Source organism: Hypomesus transpacificus, chromosome 6, assembly GCF_021917145.1.
Source record: "Hypomesus transpacificus isolate Combined female chromosome 6, fHypTra1, whole genome shotgun sequence".
NCBI classification, from domain to species: Eukaryota; Metazoa; Chordata; class Actinopteri; order Osmeriformes; family Osmeridae; genus Hypomesus; species Hypomesus transpacificus.
The window spans coordinates 5,110,898-5,127,760 of NC_061065.1; the positions used below are offsets into that span (position 1 = coordinate 5,110,898).

The following is a 16,863-nucleotide window of genomic DNA, read 5'->3' on the forward strand; positions in this document are numbered from 1 at the left end:
CCCTGCTTTTCTCCTTTAGTACCTTTCACCAAATTGACCAGACCCCAGATACCCCAGCCTTAATCTGGTATGAAGAGCTAGCTAGATTCAGTTGAACCGTCTGTATTAAGTGGAACAGTTGAACAGCCAGTATTCAGAAGAACAGTCCGAATTCGGTAGAGCAGTCTGTATTCAGTAGAACAGCCTGTATTCAGTAGAACAGCCTGTATTCAGTAGAACAGTCTGTGTTCAGTAGAACAGTCTGTGTTCAGTAGAACAGTCTGTATTCAGTAGAACAGTCTGTGTTCAGTAGAACAGTCTGTGTTCAGTAGAACAGTCTGTATTCAGTAGAACAGTCTGTGTTCAGTAGAACAGTCTGTGTTCAGTAGAACAGCCTGTATTCAGTAGAACAGCCTGTATTCAGTAGAGCAGCCTTTATTCAGTGACACGGCAGATCCAGTGCATTAACCTACATTTCTGAGGCTATGTCAGAAACATACTTCAGTACAGGAGGGTTAAGAATGGCGGCCTTCTCTCTGTGTGCCTCAGAATGATAACTGTAGCAGCCAGGCCAACCTGCTGTATGGAGGCACCCACGACTAACAGTGGGTTAGACTGTCTGCTCTGCTCTGCCTGGTTAGACTGCTCTGCTTACTATTGTAATACAATACTATTGTACTAAACAATAAACTACAATAGAACATTTGTGTGTGTGTGTGTGTGTGCATGACAGCGTCATTTGATAGCACAACAGGAATGCATCCTAAAATCTATGGATCCGCTCCACTTTTGCAGACAAACAGGAGAAGGAGAGAGAGCAGGATAGAGAGAGAGGACAGAGCCGACTCAGCCAACCCCCTTCCTTCCTTCCCTCCCTCCCTCCCTCCCTCCCTCCCTCCCTCCCTCCCTCCCTCCCTCCCCCTCCCTCCCCTCCCTCCCCTCCCTCCCTCCCTCCCTCCCTCCCTCCCTCCCTCCCTCCCTCCCTCCCTCCCTCCCTCCCTCTTCTGACCACAAGGAGACCACAGTGGGATACACACATCGATCCATCTGCCTCCTGGAGAGCCCAGACTCTCCCGTGCCCTCGGGTCCCTGGGTAACCAGCCCACCAGATGGGCAGACGCCCAAGGGGTCCAGCCGGCAGACACCCATTCAGGTGGGAGTGAACCTGAACAGAACCACCTTGGGGGGGGGGGGGGGGGGGGGGGGGGGGTCAAGCCCCCTGTAGATGCTGATGCTGGGGACGAAGGATGGATGGATGGGGGGGGGGGGGGGAGTACCACTGCATCTCATTTCTTGAATATTTAATCGGCCACTGCTCTGTCCTTCTACTGGCCTGCCTTGCTAAGACTCTGCTGAGTCTGAAATCAGTGTATAGTGTGTGTGTGTGCATATGTGTGTATGTGTGTGTGTGTGGTCTTTAAATAGCCACGCAGTGTGTTTCCGCTTCACTGGTCACAGGAAGCTACACGACTGTTATCCCCCTCCACCCTGCCCCTCAGCTGAGTCCATCCGGTAGTAAATACATATTCATGAACTGCAAATGCATATTCATGAGCTGTGAATGCATATTGTCATTAGGCCTCTTTTACGCACAGTGATTTGGGACGGAGGGGTGAATATCACTGGCAGCCCAGGGATGTCCCCTGTGTACGTGTTGTTAAATAAGATAACATGACCATGGCGTTTCTTCATAGCGCTAAGCGCTAACGTCTGTGAAAGCAGCTATGTTTGCTATGTCTCAGTTGATGTGTTCAAGAAGTTTTAATTGAGATTGGCAAGTCGGTGTTAAACACCACTAGAGAGGGCTCATCGTTACTGTCTAAGTAAATCATAAACACACCACACACACATGCACGCACTCACGCAGTATCATCGGTTTAATTTGTTGAGGGAGATAGGGTGCGTGTGTGTCTGTGTGTGTGTGTGTGTGTGTGTGCGTGTGTGTGTGTGTGTGTGTGGGTGTGTGTGTGTCAGCCGCCGATGCTGTGGAAGCTCTTTCATCTCACAACGACAGTAGCAGGCGTCTCCACTGTCAGTGCCCTACATCTCGTGCCTACGCCACGCATCTGTACAGTATCTAAAACCCACATCTCAGAGTAATAATCTCTCTTTCCCACTCCATCCCGTCCCCTCCCTCCCTCCCTCTTTCTCCCTATCTCCTCCCATTCTTAACCCCCTAACCCAACAGCCTGCTTCTTCCATCTGGACGAGTGAACGCTGATGACAAATATGTCCTTTATTGACAGACAGTTGACACTAATGCCTGTCAACATGAGGTTGAGGTTGATATCCTATATCCTACAACACTCCTATGTGTTGCATGTATGCACCTTCCTGCCAAAGTCAATTCCTTGTCTGTGCAAACTTTCATGGCGATCAAACCTTTTCTGATTCAGATTGTGATATTGACATTGCTCTTGAGTTTGAGGTTAAGCACAGGGACGGGGATAGGGGAGTAGGGTGGCCTGGTCTCTGTCCTGAGGGGTCACATGTTGTCACTTAGCGTCTTAGCGTCGCTGTTCCAACGCAAAAGTTAGCCTATGCCTATTTCATGCATAAGATCGCCCTGACCCTTGCCTACTGCGTCAAGATACTACGCTAGATGCTGCCCCCCCCCCCCCCCCCCCATGTCATTATAGCTGCCCGAAAAGAGTACAAATATGACCAGTAGGGATGATATCAAGTTAGATAAGGACGAGGAAGGGAATGAATATGGGGATAGGTCTAGGTATAGGGATTGGTATGAGGATGAGGATGGTGAGGGGGCTGAAGCAGATGTAGACGCTGGGAAGTGGATGAAAATGTATTTGAAGATGAGGTTGTGGATGAGGTTGAGGATGCCTGGCAGGTTGGATCTCAAAGCCAGACCCAGACCAAGCTCCAAACCCCATCTCCAGACAGGAAAGTAGACCAGCTATAGAGAAACAGCATCACTTCAACGGCACTTGCAAAACAGACAGCTGCAATACAGAATAAAACACCTTTCCCTCTTTCAAGATGAAAGACCACCGACCTTCTCTCTCTCTCTCTCTCTCTCTCTCTCTCTCTCTCTCTCTCTCTCTCTCTCTCTCTCCTCTCTCTCTCTCTCTCTCTGTCTCTGTTTCGCTCTCTCTTTCGCTCTCTCTGTCTCTCTCTCTCTCTCTGTTTCTCTCTCTTTCTCTCTCTCTGTCTCTCTCTCTCTCTTTCTCTCTCTCTGTCTCTCTCTTTCTCTCTCTCTCTCTCTCTCTCTCTCTCTCTCTCTCTCTCTCTCTCTCTCTCTCTCTCTGTCTCTCTCTCTCTCTGTCTCTCTCTCTCTCTCTCTCTGTCTCTCTACATTGAGCTCCACAAGCCAACCTCCTCTCTTTTTGTGCTCTGTTAGTGTTCATCAAGCCCGGCAGGGATAAGTGGATGACACGGTGGATCGATCTCTCTCCTCTGCAGAACCGGGAGCTGCGTATTAACTAAGTGCTCGCCGTCTCGCGTCGACGACGCTCGTTACTTATGAAAATGCTTGTTGGCGGCAAATGCAATTTTCACGCCCCATTTGCGGTGGGCAGCGTGGTGAAGGTGAGTCCGGAACGACAACCTGATTATCGAGAGGTGGGAGGGAGGGTGGGGGTGAAGTGGAGTGATAGAGTTGAATGAGGGAGAGAGAGATGTATGGGCTGGGGGGGGGGGGGGGGGGGGTGCAGAGTGAGGCAAGGGATAGATTATGAGTGATAGACGGCTAGACGCTAGGGCGCCCACTAACAATCGCACTGGTGAGGGATTACTGACCCACTTCACTCCCTGGGCCAAACAGACACTTAATTTCCGTTGGCTGAATTTGGGCGTTGTGGGACAGCTCTATCTAAAAGGCATGTTTGCCTGCGAGGCTGCTATTAACTGTGAGGGGATGGCAGGCAGTGTAATAGCCCTGTTAGTCTTCCCACAGTAGTCTGTTATCACGTAATAACTTGCCGGTGGTGGTGGTGTGTGTGTGTGTGTGAGCGCGTAGGAAGAAGAGGAGGAGGAGGAGGAAGGAGAGGATTCGTACACAGCTCTGAGTCATATCCTCTTCCTCTTCCACACACGTTCTCAGCCCCCAAAGCAAGAGCTGGAGGCAGACAGAGACTGGGGCTGGAGGGCTTGTAAACAGCAGGGCACTGTTTGAAAGGGGGGGGGGGGTCATTGCAGAAGTATTTACACACAACCCCACTCACCACCCACTTTTGGGGCAACCAAGAGCTCTGAGACTACTCAAACTCTAGTGCTGGACATTGGGACTTTCTGCATGGAGACAGGGTGACCCAGCTATCTAACAGTGCTGTGTCTAAGACAGTACTGGAGGCCATTTAATAATTTCCAATGAAAACATGCATGAAAAGCTGCCCAGCTGACCCTGTTAGTGTATCCCAATTGGTGACATACTCCACTGAGTGACTAACACCAATTCAGTAGCCTATAGGCTAACTGAATCTAGATCACAAGAGCACCTCACCGAAGTGTCATCCGGCTCTTGTGATCTAGATTGGACGGTAATGATGTTTGTGACCATAAGACTTCTATCTTACCTTATGTTGTTTCCACATGACGCTCAGGGGTTTGATATCGTGTTTTCCGTGCTTGCCGTCGTCCAGACACTTCAAACACACGGGAATCTTGCAGCTGACGCAGTACATGCTGAAGTTCTCCGAGTCGTGATCCGCACAGCTCGCCGGTTTGCGCACAGTTGCACCGGGGAGTTTCTGTGGTTGCCCCCCGGCTGCCGGCGCATGTGTCGGCGGCACCAGCCGGTGCTTTGCCAGCGGTCCGCGGGAGGGGGTGGCATCTCTGCTGGCACGGCGTGCAGTAGGAGACGTCGCACTGCTCGCACATTACAGTGGCGTCGACTGGGTTGCGATCACACAGCTGGCATTTGACGGCGGCACCGCGGCTCTGCTGATATCGAGACACGATCGCTTCAAGCAGCCGGTTCCGAGGAAAGCCCCGCAACCCCCGCTCGTCCAGCGAGACACTCCGGTGACAGAGCGGACAAGTAATGGAGCAATGACGGTGCACCAATGTTGGTGGAAACACCCTTACACCGTTCGGAGATTTTAGGCATGGAGTGTATGATCCATAACCGCTGTCTGTTTCGCTGTACATGCTCATTTTGTCCATGTCCAAGTAATCATAGTCCGAGTTCCCGGAGGCTCGGCAATGCGGAGGTGTCTCACCCTCCGGGGTCTGCACGATTATATTTCGGGCGCACGCTAAACACACATTGTGCGAGCATGGTAGCAGAATAGGATCCTTGAAGAGAGAACCGCAAACAGGGCATTTTAATTCTTCGTCCATAGTGTTAGTTCGTCTGTGAAAAGACGCTCTCACAGAACGCAGGAGCAGCGGTCAATGAAAACAGACCAGCACTATCTGCTATGGACAGCTCCCAAACGTAATTGTACGCATGCGCACGAGAAAGGAGTTGTTGGGATTGTAGTCCGCGAACGCGCATTCGTCCAAGGCGCCTTCCAAGGAGGTTTCACACTATCGTCTATACATTATCAGAAGACTACAAATCCCATTGAGGGACTGCAACTATGAACTAACATACACACACAACCCCCATCCTCACCTAAAATAAATCAATTTACAGAAGCCCTTTGTTGCCTGACAGGCCTGTGGGGGCTATACCACATCCAACAGTCTGGACTATACCTTAGCATTCTACAAGCCCATCCGACGAATTCCAGGCGATTGATGTGCCCAATAATTAGGTCATCAATTGACTAACATGTATTGATCTATTCAATTTGATCAAATTGAATGAACTTATTAAATAGTGTATATTTTTGTTTTTACTGGCGTGTGGGTCTTTAGTTTCAGATGTCTTGGCAATGTCCATCCACTGATCACTCACCTTCTTCCACGTTTCTAAATCCGATGTTAGTAAGATTCAGGAAAGCATAACCCTGCAAGCTTTCACTGGAATGTGATGGTCATGCATTTAACTCAACAGTAAATATCTGGGTGTGTACATATGTGTGTGTGTGTATGATGTATTTAGAGAACAGTACATACAGTAGTCTGTCTAATGTCTACAACAGGATCATATTAACTCATGGTGACAGCTTCCACTTAATTCCTGTCATAAGGATTTGAAAACGTACATGAAAAAACTGTGCTCCCAAAGAAAGAAATAATTTTCAGATTATGTAATCCTAAACAATCCCAATAATCCCATTTTCAGAACACTTGTACACCTGATTTACATTTAACACCGGAATGAAGGATTCTCATCTTTAATTGGATGGCAGAAGTCTGATGATGTACTGAAGAGAAGGGAGCTCAGGGAAGGATCAGTGGGAACTGGGAGGGATCTAAGGCCTCGAGGCTCCATCCCTGCAGATCTAAGTGGAAAAGGAACAAGAGACTATATGGAATGACGGTCATCCATAAATGATAGTGCATGGACTCTGTGTCGGGTTGAAACAGGTTTTATGTGCATTAAGGGGTAGTATAGTGTACTATTTGGGAGTCAGGTGGCTGAGCGGTTAGGGTATCGGGCTAGTAATCTGAAGGTCGCCAGTTCGATTCCCGGCCGTGTCAAATGACGTTGTGTCCTTGGGCAAGGCACTTTACCCTACTTGCCTCGGGGGAATGTCCCTGTACTTACTGTAAGTCGCTCTGGATAAGAGCGTCTGCTAAATGTATTGTTATCTGTAATTTAAGAACTTTTAGTATTAGGGTTAGTATAGTCAATTATTTATTGCTATCTGTATATTTAGGAAGTTTCACTTATTTAAACTCAGCATAGATGTAAATTATGTTCCGTGTACTTATATGTTATGCCAGGTGCTTGCGTTGTCTTGTCTCAAGAATTTCAGTGCACAGTCTAACCTTGTGTTGTTCTGTGTACCTGAAAAATAAAAGACTTGAACTTGAAACCCTGCTGTAGGTTCAATCCAGGCACCCACCAAACAGAACCTAGTTTCCCTGGGCCTGTAACAAACAGTGACAATCTGTCAACCAATTATACATTTCTAAAAACCTTAAAAGGAAGAAAATGAATCTTTTCCCTTTTGTTGTTGACGGACACGCCCTCCCAGAGTGCAGCTGAGCTTTAATGGCCGATTTTATTTATTGCAGAACCGCGTGCGCCAATGTAAGGTCATAGAGGGAAGTTTGTTTGTTTTGATATGAAATCAATCCGTACAGAGAAAAACCACGTCTCTTCACGCCGAAAACAAGCACAATTTTCAAACAATGTTCACTTATAACACAGGGAAAACTATTTCCTTAAGAAGATTGTGGATTTCAATATCGTACACTAGATTTCGAAAATCCCCCTGCCTTTTGATCTTTTGGTTGCACGTGTATTTTGGTATAGAAAATCTGATTTAAATTAATCCTGAATCTTGTCATGCAAGTTGCAAGGTCCTTCTGTGCGGATTTCTCCCCTTGTCTCTCTGAGTCGATCTCCCTGGTCGAACATAATTCAAGACTTAGTACCATCGTCACACGTTCGCAGCTTGTATTGAACAAGGCTCCCTCAGCCCGGGAACACCGCAATGATCGACCCAGCTAGATGTTACAAATAAAGTAAACCTGTTACTGTATATTGTTAGTATTATTATTATTATAGTTCCGTTGCTGTATATTGTTACTGTTATAGTTTTTATTACTAGTTGGAGACAACGGGGGACTGGCTGTTTTCATCCTTATTCGTATAAGTATAACCTACTTTAGAGTTCTTTCCCCTGGAACAGATTTCATGTTCCAACTGAGGGGGGCTGTCGTTGTTTTGGTGTGTGGGGCTGCATCAAATACCCTTTTTGCTCTGTTAAATTGCTGCACTAGTCCACACTTGACCGGTGGGGATCTCATTCTATTTTGACTGTAACTGTTAGCTGCTCCTGGCATTCTCTAATCCCTGCTCTCCTCTCTGTCCCCCCCCCACACATTCCCTGTGGTGTGGGGGGTTTGAGCTGTCAGGACCTGCTTGGTCGTCGGTCTGCCAACGCTGAACCAGGTCGTCACCCGGAATCCAGTCTCCATGACGGCCAACAGCGAGTTTCCCGGTCCCATCCAACGTCTATAAAGCCGAACAATGGATTTTGGTGTTTCAAAACCCATTGACACTGTATGACTATGTTTAGCTTGTGTTCTGCTCCTCTCTCTTACCAACCGTCTCTGGAGGAGGGGATCCCTCTCTGAATTGCTCCTCCCAAGGTTTCTTCCATTTTTTCTCCCGGTGGGAGTTTTTCTGGGAGTTTTTCCTTGTCTTCCTTGAGGGTTTAGGTTGGTTGAGGGGCAGTTCTATGGGCGCATGTGAAGCCCTCTGTGACATGCTTGCGTGTAAAAAGGGCTATACAAATACATTTGATTTGATTTGATCGACCCTGAGACCACAGTAAGCGAGTGCAGCACTTTTATTACACAAGCATTCGAGCGGTGCCTTTCGATGACATACAGCTTCAAACATCAACCGTTATCCACCCGCCCATCCCTTTACACGTATCATCCAGCACAGAAACACAAAAAAACGAGGAAATGACTAAATCAGCTGGTTCGGATCATCGTCTGCAGTCCGTGAGCAAAGTCATGAACAAGAGAGGTGGGACGCACACCTCACGGACCCAGGGGGGGGGGGGGGGCTCTTACACCATGGACATGGTGCTCTCCGGGTTCACCCTCACCGGCCTCATGCTCTTCCTCAGGTCCTGCAGCTGCTTGGCCGGCTTGCCCACGCCCTCCTCGAAGCGCCTCTCCACCACCACCAGCACCGTCTCGTGGAGGAAGGAGGCGTTCTGCAGGATGAAGGCCTTCTTCTCGGGCTCCTGCTCGCAGCGCAGGCTGTAGTCCACGTGCTGCACGGCCACCAGGATGATCTCCCTCAGGCTCTCCAGCAGCACCATGTGCAGCTCGGGGAAGTAGAGCTTGAGGCCTTCCTCCAGGAAGCCCATCAGCTGCTTGGTGAAGGCCACCACCGTGTAGCTCAGGTTCACCCAGCAGTTGTCGCCAGTGTACTGGTCGAAGCCGGCGATGCCGCAGGCGCGCATCTCCTCCTGTGGGGGGGGGGAATAGAGAAGAATTGAGATAGGGAGGGGGAGACAGAGAAGAGAGAGCATAGGGAGATAGAGAGGGAGGGAGGGGAAAGAGAAAAAGAGAGAGGGAGGGGAATGAGAAAGATAGAGAGGGAGGGAGGGAGGGAGGGAGAAAAATAGAGATAGAGGGAGAGAGATAGAGGAGAGGGAGAAGAATAGAGATAGGGAGAGACGGAAAATAGAGAGAGGGAGAAGAGTTGAGAGAGGAAAGGAGAGAGAGGAAAGGGGGGGGTGGATGGTTTAATGTTTTGTATAGGATATAGGTCCTCTACCCTCCATCTCATCCTCTCCTTGCACACACACGCACACACCCTCCTCTACATCTATCACACAAGTGCTCCCTTTTCTGTACACATTCGCAAACTTCTCTATTATGTAACACTCCTGCACATCCAGCACACCAGCACACCCTGGGTCCACCTGCCTTGAGCTTGGCCAGGGCCTCGGGCGTCATCAGGTTCATCTTCCTCCACATCTCCTCGGAGTTGCGGTGCTTGGTGGCCTCCATGATGACCTCCTTGTAGCTCTCAAGCGCCGCCTTCACGTCCTTCACCAGCAGCGACTGCAGCGTGAACGTCAGGTCCAGCCCGATGTCGCTCAGCTGCCGGCAGTGCTCCTTGGCCACCTTCACGCACTCGGCCGCCGTGGACAGGCTCTCCTTGCTGTCGAACACCTGCTTGCTGAAGGCGTCCACGAACGTCCGCACGGCCGAGCGCGACCACACCACGAAGGCCGAGTAGCAGCCCGTGTTGCCGGCGAAGTCCGTCTCGAACTCCTTGGCCGTCTCCAGCAGGCTGGTGAAGAAGATGTTGCACAGCTTGTGGATGTAGAGCAGCGTGGCGCCTTCGATGCGGAGCTGGCGGATGGCCGTCTGCACGGCGGCCGCGCGGTTCTTCAGGAAGAGCTCGCAAGCTTTGGTGGACTGGCCCAGGCGGATGAGCTGGGACACGGCCCTCCGGGTGGCCTTGGGCCCGCCTCGGAGGGAGCGATCTGGGGAGAGCTCGAACACGAGCACGTCGGTGAGCTGGCGAACGCGCTCGTCCACCTTGCCCCTCAGCTCCTTCACCATGGGGCTGGCGGGCTGGTCTTTCAGGTACTCGTTGAGCTTGTCCAGGAGGTCCACGGCGCCCTCAAAGTCCCGTTGAGCGATGCAAACGTCCAGGTCTTCCGGGAGATCTTGGATCCACTCCAAGCTCAGGTCCACGGCCTCGTCCGAGTCGACGGGCTCCTCGTCGTCGAAGGGGTTGGTGGAAACCGAGGAGGGCTCCGGTCTGACTGGAGAGTGAGGGACCTCCTCCTCCTTCTTGTGCTTGTCCTTGGTCGCTTTGTTCTTCTTGGTCTCGTCCAGGATTTCCAGCCACTCCTTCTTCACTTTGCTGTTCTCCGCCTGGAAAATGCGGCTCTCGGGGAACATGAGGATCTTGAACATGTCCTTCATTGGAGGGTGGTCCTTCACGTTGACGATAGCGAAGCTCTCCAGGTCATAAAGTGCGTTGTATTTATATTTCTCGGTGCCTCGGCGGGTCGCTAGCCATGTGGCGATGAGGAGGCAGTCATTCATCAGGAAGGCATGCACTTTCTGAATGGAGGACATGCTGTCCACGTCATATTCGACCAAGTCACCGTTGTACACCAGGTATCTCCCGGGTGTTTCCATTATATTTTTGCAGCCCTCCACTCTCTCCAGCAGCGTGGTAAGCGTCCTCTGTTTCACCTCCTCCGTTTCCTTAGGGAAGGCGGCCAGCATCTCTTTGGACGTCTCGTCCTTGTCGGTAGAAAGCAGGGCCTGCGTTATGCTCTCCATGATGCTCTTCTGCTCAGTTAGTATGTGGCTCAGCTGGTACATTTCACTTTCCAAATACGAGATCTCTTTAGCAGTCTCAATGAACTGTCTGTAATTCTTGTAGACATTTTTCTTCAGGTTTTGAGCCGTTTCGTCAGCAAGGGTTTGTATTTTCTGACGGTGCTCCTGCAAATCTCGGTCTCCATCGGATTGTTGTGACAGCTGTTTTACGTAGTTTTGAGGGTCGAAATTAGCTGATTCTAGCTGCTTGCGCAGCCTGCCAGCTGTGTCGGTCATATTTTATACTTTATCTTTGCCTATTTAACACAAAAAAATGTTTCAAGGAAACTATAACAGACAAAACGATGACGCTTCACCACTGCAACTCAACTGAGAGCTTCAACAATACAGGAAACATCACGGGTTTACTCCCTGAAACGTCATGATCTGGGAAAATAGATGGCCAACAAATGACATGGGGACACATCAAGAATTGGTTGCACAAACATATATTTGATAAGATAACTGAAATTTGTAACAAATAAATCATACTATAAGAATCTATTGACAATAATTGTTGTTAATTAGGGATCAGTAAATATACTAGTAAATTGTTTTGTAAACTTCCGTGGATGGTTTTAGTTGGACAACAGTTATTTGCAAAAACTGGTTAAATTCCAATTCCAAAAATGGTCACTATCCTATGTTCTTGTTTATGTATTGTAACAGCTATTTTATTTAGATATATTTAGCGTTAGGTCATTTGTTTCTGTTGAATTCGTTTGGGTCTATAGTTAGCTGTTCCTATGAACTACACACTGCATCACGTTATGTATGAATATTATTTATAAATAGGAAATCAGAGCGAAGGGACGTTTTGAATTGGAATGTCACCGAACCTACGTAAACAGGAACAGTGCAGCAATTTGAAAGAAAGGGGACGGTGCGGGTAGTGCAACTTAAAGCTTCGGTCTTTAGCTTAATTCCGTTAACGGGTCAACTGATAACTTACTAGCCAGCAAGTGAACTATACTGAGATGGATGGATATAAACTGGATATTAGGGTTAACAGGGCTCGAAAGGCACAATCACTGGGTCGACATGACTGATTCGATTGATTCGGCTTGACAACTGTGCTGCTAGTGCTAGCATCAGTCATAAACGTTAGATCACTATCACATCACGAAAAATAATAATCTGAACGAGTGAAGTGGGCATCTGGTCATCCTTTGTTGAACATGGACGAAGATTATTTGCTCGCCATTCAGCTGCAGGAGCAGTTTGACCACGAGGCGTCCCGATCCACACTAAGTGATGAAGGAGACAGTTTTGGACAAAGCAGCAAAAAGCGAAAAGTTGAGTCTGGCAGGAGCAGTGTCATCCCGTATTCGCGTCCGCGTGTCGACCCCGAGAGGCCAATGTCTATCGTGGACGAGTCATGGGAAACGCTGGACCCCAACCCCGATGTGAGGTCCATGTTCCTTGAGTTCAATGACACCTTTTTCTGGGGGAAACTCTGCGGTGTGGAGGTCAAATGGAGCCCGAGGATGACTCTGTGAGTTGTAGATTCTTAAATGTCATACTCGGGTCAAAATATTGTCCTAACCTACCTGGAAGATGAATGTGATGACCAGGGGTCATTTTTTACTATCGACATCCTTAAGTCCTGCTCTCTTTTGCCAGATGTGCAGGTGTGTGCTCCTACGAGGGTCGAGGTGGACTGTGTTCCATACGTCTCAGCGAGCCGTTACTGAAGCTTAGACCCAGACGGGATCTTGTCCAGGTGACCTACCTTGATCAGCTCACAAACTCAAATGATCAGTATTTACTGAGTATTTACTGATTCACTGAGTGGTTTATATGACAGGCTAGATAACTGGTGCTATATATAACCGGTTAAACACACTCCTCACTATAAATGCTTCCTAACCGTGTCTATTGATGTTGTATATCTACTGGGAAAGGATCATTGGGGGTTTTCTGTTGGTCAGCTGTCTAAGTGATTGATAATGCCTGAGACCAGGTCTTTGACAAATTTCCGTATCTAAAGTGGTATAGTCATCTGATAAATATAATTTTCTGATTTCAGACGCTTCTTCATGAGATGATTCACGCTCTGCTGTTCGTGACCCAGAACAATCGAGACAGGGACGGACATGGGCCAGAGTTCTGCAAGCACATGGACAGAATCAACCAGGCTACTGGGACTAAGATCACCGTAAGCTTCCATTCTGCTTGTTTGTCATCTGTGACATCACTTGCATGATGTCGCTGACACTTGACTCTTGAATCAGTCTTTGCAAATGTCATAGCCAAGGACTAGTAGACAACTTAAAAATAGAATATTTGAACCATGGAAACGACTTCAAACAAGGTTGTGGATGACCACAAAAGACACAGTCCTCTACTAGTAAAAGAAGATACTCCATAGACCAACTCTGACATGGAATCTGTTTACGTCCCTCTAGGTGTACCACACCTTCAACGATGAGGTGGACCTGTACCGCCAGCACTGGTGGCGCTGCGATGGCCCATGCCAGAACCGCAAGCCCTTCTTCGGCTACGTGAAGAGGGCCATGAACCGGGCCCCTTCGTGCCTGGACCCCTGGTGGGGGGGCCACCAGAGCAGCTGCGGGGGCACGTACACCAAGGTGAAGGAGCCGGAGGGCTACGGGAAGAAGGGGAAGGCCAAGGGAGAGGGCAGCAAGAAGGGCTCCGAAACCAAGCCCACAGCCAGCAGGAAGCCCTCCAGCACAACAGCAGGTCGGTTTGAAACCTCATTTATGCACACACCTCAAAAAACGACATGTAGCACGTATCTGTGCCCCTGTGCGTCAAACGCTGATTGGCTGAGCAGGGAAGTATAAACAAACGGCAAAAGCACCCAATGCATTCTTGCAGTGCCTTCTCTTATCTGTTTCTACACAATTAAATGAATAGTTGTATATTATGACCGGTGATGTGATCTATAAGGGTGGAAAAATAACATTTCCACTTGTCTTTGAGTTTCCATTTCTGTGTTTCTTCTTTGATTTGTGTAATTTGTTTTACCTGGCAAATGCGACACTGCCCCCTAGTGCATGCATTTAACGCAAGTACTGAATGTTGGCAGCCACCTATGCAAATATCTTCTGTTTAAGCCATGTCTCACTGAGTGTATTTCAGCCTTTTTTGATTAAAATCTATTTATTTTACTCTTAGGTTCTGGTTTACAGGACATCAGGAATATCATCCCCTTCAGCGGCAAAGGTTTCCTGCTGGGTGGAAGCTCTCAATCGTCATCCTCATCATCCACCAACAAACCCTCTGGGCCCAGCCCCACACAACCAGCACTTTTCCCCCCAGTCTCCCCAGCCAAGCCCCGGATGTCCCCCCCAGCCCTGTCAGCCAATAAAACGGTAGGCTCCGCTGGATGGCTTAATGGAAGAAGCCCCATCAGGAGTAGTAACACAAGCTCACCAGCAGGTGGAGCCCCCAGTGCCCCTTCAAGCAAGAGACCGCCTATGAAGAAGTCCGTCAGCAACACCAGGGTTTTCGTCAACATCAATGGCTCCCCCGTCAGGATTACCAAACCCAGCCGACAGGTGGCCAAGCCCATGGACACGTTACCAAAGACCAAACAGAAGTCTGTTCAGGACCTATTCAACTCCAGAAGCCTTTGGACATCTCAGAGTGCAGCTGGTTCCTCCACTGTGTCAAAACCTCCTGAGGAGATTCAGACCAGAGACCCTACCAGCCAATCCGGGGGCATCAGTTCCAGGAAGAGACCTTGGGACAACCGGACCTCCGCCGACATCTTCGACTTCTTCCGGAAGACCATGGGAGAATCTTTATCCTCCTCCTCCTCATTATCTACCACCACCTCCAGGGACGGGAGACAAGGAGGAGCCTCAAGGGCAGCCCTCCCAGGTCCAGCCCTCCCAGGTCCAGCCCCAGGTCCAGCCCCAGGTCCAGCCCCAGGTCCAGTCCCAGGTCCAGCCCCAGGTCCAGCCCCCTCCACCTCCACCCCTGTTGCCCAGGCCAGCGGTGGGGCTTCCAGCAGCCTGACAGTAAGCTGCCCAGTGTGCCAAGTCAAGGTGCCGGAGGCCAAAATCAATGAACATCTAGACTCCTGTCTGTCCTGATGGAGAACAGCGTGAGGAAGAAACACAGCCGTGGCATTTTATCACCCAGCTCAGGGACTTTTCAATAGGACCAAAGCACTGACTGCCATGTTATTGGTTTGTTGGATGCCGTAAATGTGGACATGTGAAGGATTTGCTACTATATCTTTTTTAACCACATAGAGCTGAATCCCAAGTCCCTGTACCTTCCGTTTGAGATCTGTTTCTCCTACATCATGATGCTCTTAGTTCCCATCTCTCGCGGCGAGAGACCAGTGGGGACAAAAACATTTTTATAACCCCTGACTAGAAATCACTGATTTAGTAACAACCGGTGCTTAAAAAAAAAAAAAAATGCAGTGACTGATTTTTTTACTTAGTGGTGGACACAAGCAATCATTCAAAAATAATATTTGGTGTACTTTCTCATAAAATAAGTGCTTTTGGCTATATAAACCCATCTGTAAAGCCTCTTTAAACTTGCTGTGGTGCAGAGTTTGGAGGGGTGATGCTGACAGGCTGTGATGCTGATCAGGCAGTATTGTATTTCACACCTGCTTGTGGTTCAAGTCTTCCCAGTTTTGAGAATTCATTCCGCGTTCAGTTGGGGTGTGACAAGGGCGTTGGGTGACCTCGGTCATTTGGTACTGTGACGCTATTCTATGCTGTTCTGAACCACAACACTAAGACATGATGCCTTTTAATCTTTTATTTAATGTTATGTTGTCAGTTTCTCTTCAGGCTTTAAAATGTATTTACCATAGTTTTAAGGTGCCTGTTTGTTTCGTTAAAAAAAGTATTTATATGTTGGAGGAATAAGATATACTGATTGTGTTGGATTCATTGCCTTGATACAAAACTAGAATGCTATTTTACCTTTCATATTTTAGTCCAGTTTTACTTGAAAATAAAATGTTGTGAAATAAACGTTCTACTCGAATGGATGTGTTTGCCTACAGTTCTTTCTTTAAAGTCAGTCAGCCTATTTGGGATCAATAAAGCAGCCTTAAGTGCTGTGTTGTCATCTCACGGTGCTCCGTTAATTGTCTGGAAAGATCACATCATTTTCAAACACATATACTTCAATGCATGGTCATGCTCAGATGCTCCTGAATAGATTTTCCATTTCCCCAAAGGCATCGCACTCTAGAGCAAGAGAGCAGTCGGTAACTAACTACGACAAGGTTAAAGGAACACGTCGTTGAGAAATATGTGTGTACATACTGGTCTTGTGTCAAGTAAAAAGCTTTATTTTCAACACAGGCCTGTTTGAGTTTTCTCTTTTGCATGTCTTTGTGCTTCTTTCTGCCTGATACAAGGCACATCCTCAAGTCGTCTCGGTGGCATTGTGTCTCCAACAGCTTAAGTGCCAGACAGCGATCCTGCTTTCTATGAATATTGTTCTGGAACAATTCTAGCCCTTTCACGCCCATGAGGACCTATTTGCATGTGAATATGCCCCATGGTGTAATTCATATTCTGTGTTTGTTTTCATTTGGGTTGGTGTACCTCTCTTTGGGGGTCTGCTACATTTACAGATTGTGGCAGCCACTTATGGGATGTGTTTTCTTTGTGAGAGAGGGATCTGGAGAAGTGAGCAATGTTTCAGATTAGGAGCTGGCTGCATGCTATCACTGACACATATTTAAATGATGTCCCGGGGGGTACATTCACTGGCCTAATCTCCTCATCTTGAGCAGCCTGTCAAAAAAGCAACTACAGCACTTATGTTGATCATGAAGGCTTAGAGGTGCAGTGTCCTTGACTCTGCTTTAAGAGACCTTCAGAATCACATGCAAGAAGGCCTCAATGTCGTTTGAAAAGGGACTCACCATCCGACAATTTATATAATTGGAGATAATTCTACTGGTGTGAGCTAAGTGGCTGAACTGGAGTTTTTTTTCTAAGGGCATACAGTAACAAAGGGTACGTTTTTGACATCTGCCGGTGT

General features: G+C 48.3%; 3 protein-coding genes across 3 annotated transcripts in view; 1 reads left to right on the forward strand and 2 right to left on the reverse strand.

The window, feature by feature from the left end:
• LOC124468537 (E3 ubiquitin-protein ligase TRIM9) overlaps positions 1 to 5,403 on the reverse strand; it is a 29,215-nt gene extending 23,812 nt beyond the window's left edge. Inside the window, 2 exon segments of the mRNA XM_047021317.1 lie at positions 4,512 to 4,760; positions 4,762 to 5,403. Coding sequence (XP_046877273.1) covers positions 4,512 to 4,760; positions 4,762 to 5,277 — 765 coding nt within the window. The 5' untranslated portion in view covers positions 5,278 to 5,403.
• Positions 5,404 to 8,336: 2,933 nt separating this feature from the next.
• exoc8 (exocyst complex component 8) lies at positions 8,337 to 11,243 on the reverse strand. The gene is made up of 2 exons (XM_047021413.1): positions 9,451 to 11,243; positions 8,337 to 8,987 (listed from the first exon to the last, which is right to left on the reverse strand). Exons 1-2 carry the CDS (start codon positions 11,104 to 11,106, stop codon positions 8,580 to 8,582), a joined length of 2,064 nt encoding a protein of 687 aa, XP_046877369.1. The 5' UTR covers positions 11,107 to 11,243; the 3' UTR covers positions 8,337 to 8,579.
• Positions 11,244 to 11,500: 257 nt separating this feature from the next.
• Positions 11,501 to 15,852, forward strand: sprtn (SprT-like N-terminal domain). Its single transcript, XM_047021506.1, has 5 exons — positions 11,501 to 12,364; positions 12,493 to 12,592; positions 12,899 to 13,027; positions 13,278 to 13,572; positions 14,011 to 15,852. The coding sequence occupies exons 1-5, from the start codon at positions 12,048 to 12,050 to the stop codon at positions 14,931 to 14,933; spliced, it is 1,764 nt and encodes a 587-aa protein (XP_046877462.1). The 5' UTR covers positions 11,501 to 12,047; the 3' UTR covers positions 14,934 to 15,852.
• The last annotated feature ends 1,011 nt before the right edge of the window (positions 15,853 to 16,863 follow it).

Coding starts and splice junctions, on each gene's coding strand:
- sprtn (XM_047021506.1), top strand. CDS start 12,048: ATGGACGAAGATTATTTGCTCGCCATTCAGCTGCAGGAGCAGTTTGAC. Junction 12,365..12,492: donor TGGAGCCCGAGGATGACTCT/GTGAGTTGTAGA, acceptor CTCTTTTGCCAG/ATGTGCAGGTGTGTGCTCCT. Junction 12,593..12,898: donor CCAGACGGGATCTTGTCCAG/GTGACCTACCTT, acceptor TTCTGATTTCAG/ACGCTTCTTCATGAGATGAT.
- exoc8 (XM_047021413.1), bottom strand. CDS start 11,106: ATGACCGACACAGCTGGCAGGCTGCGCAAGCAGCTAGAATCAGCTAAT. Junction 8,988..9,450: donor AGGCCCTGGCCAAGCTCAAG/GCAGGTGGACCC, acceptor CCCCCCCCACAG/GAGGAGATGCGCGCCTGCGG.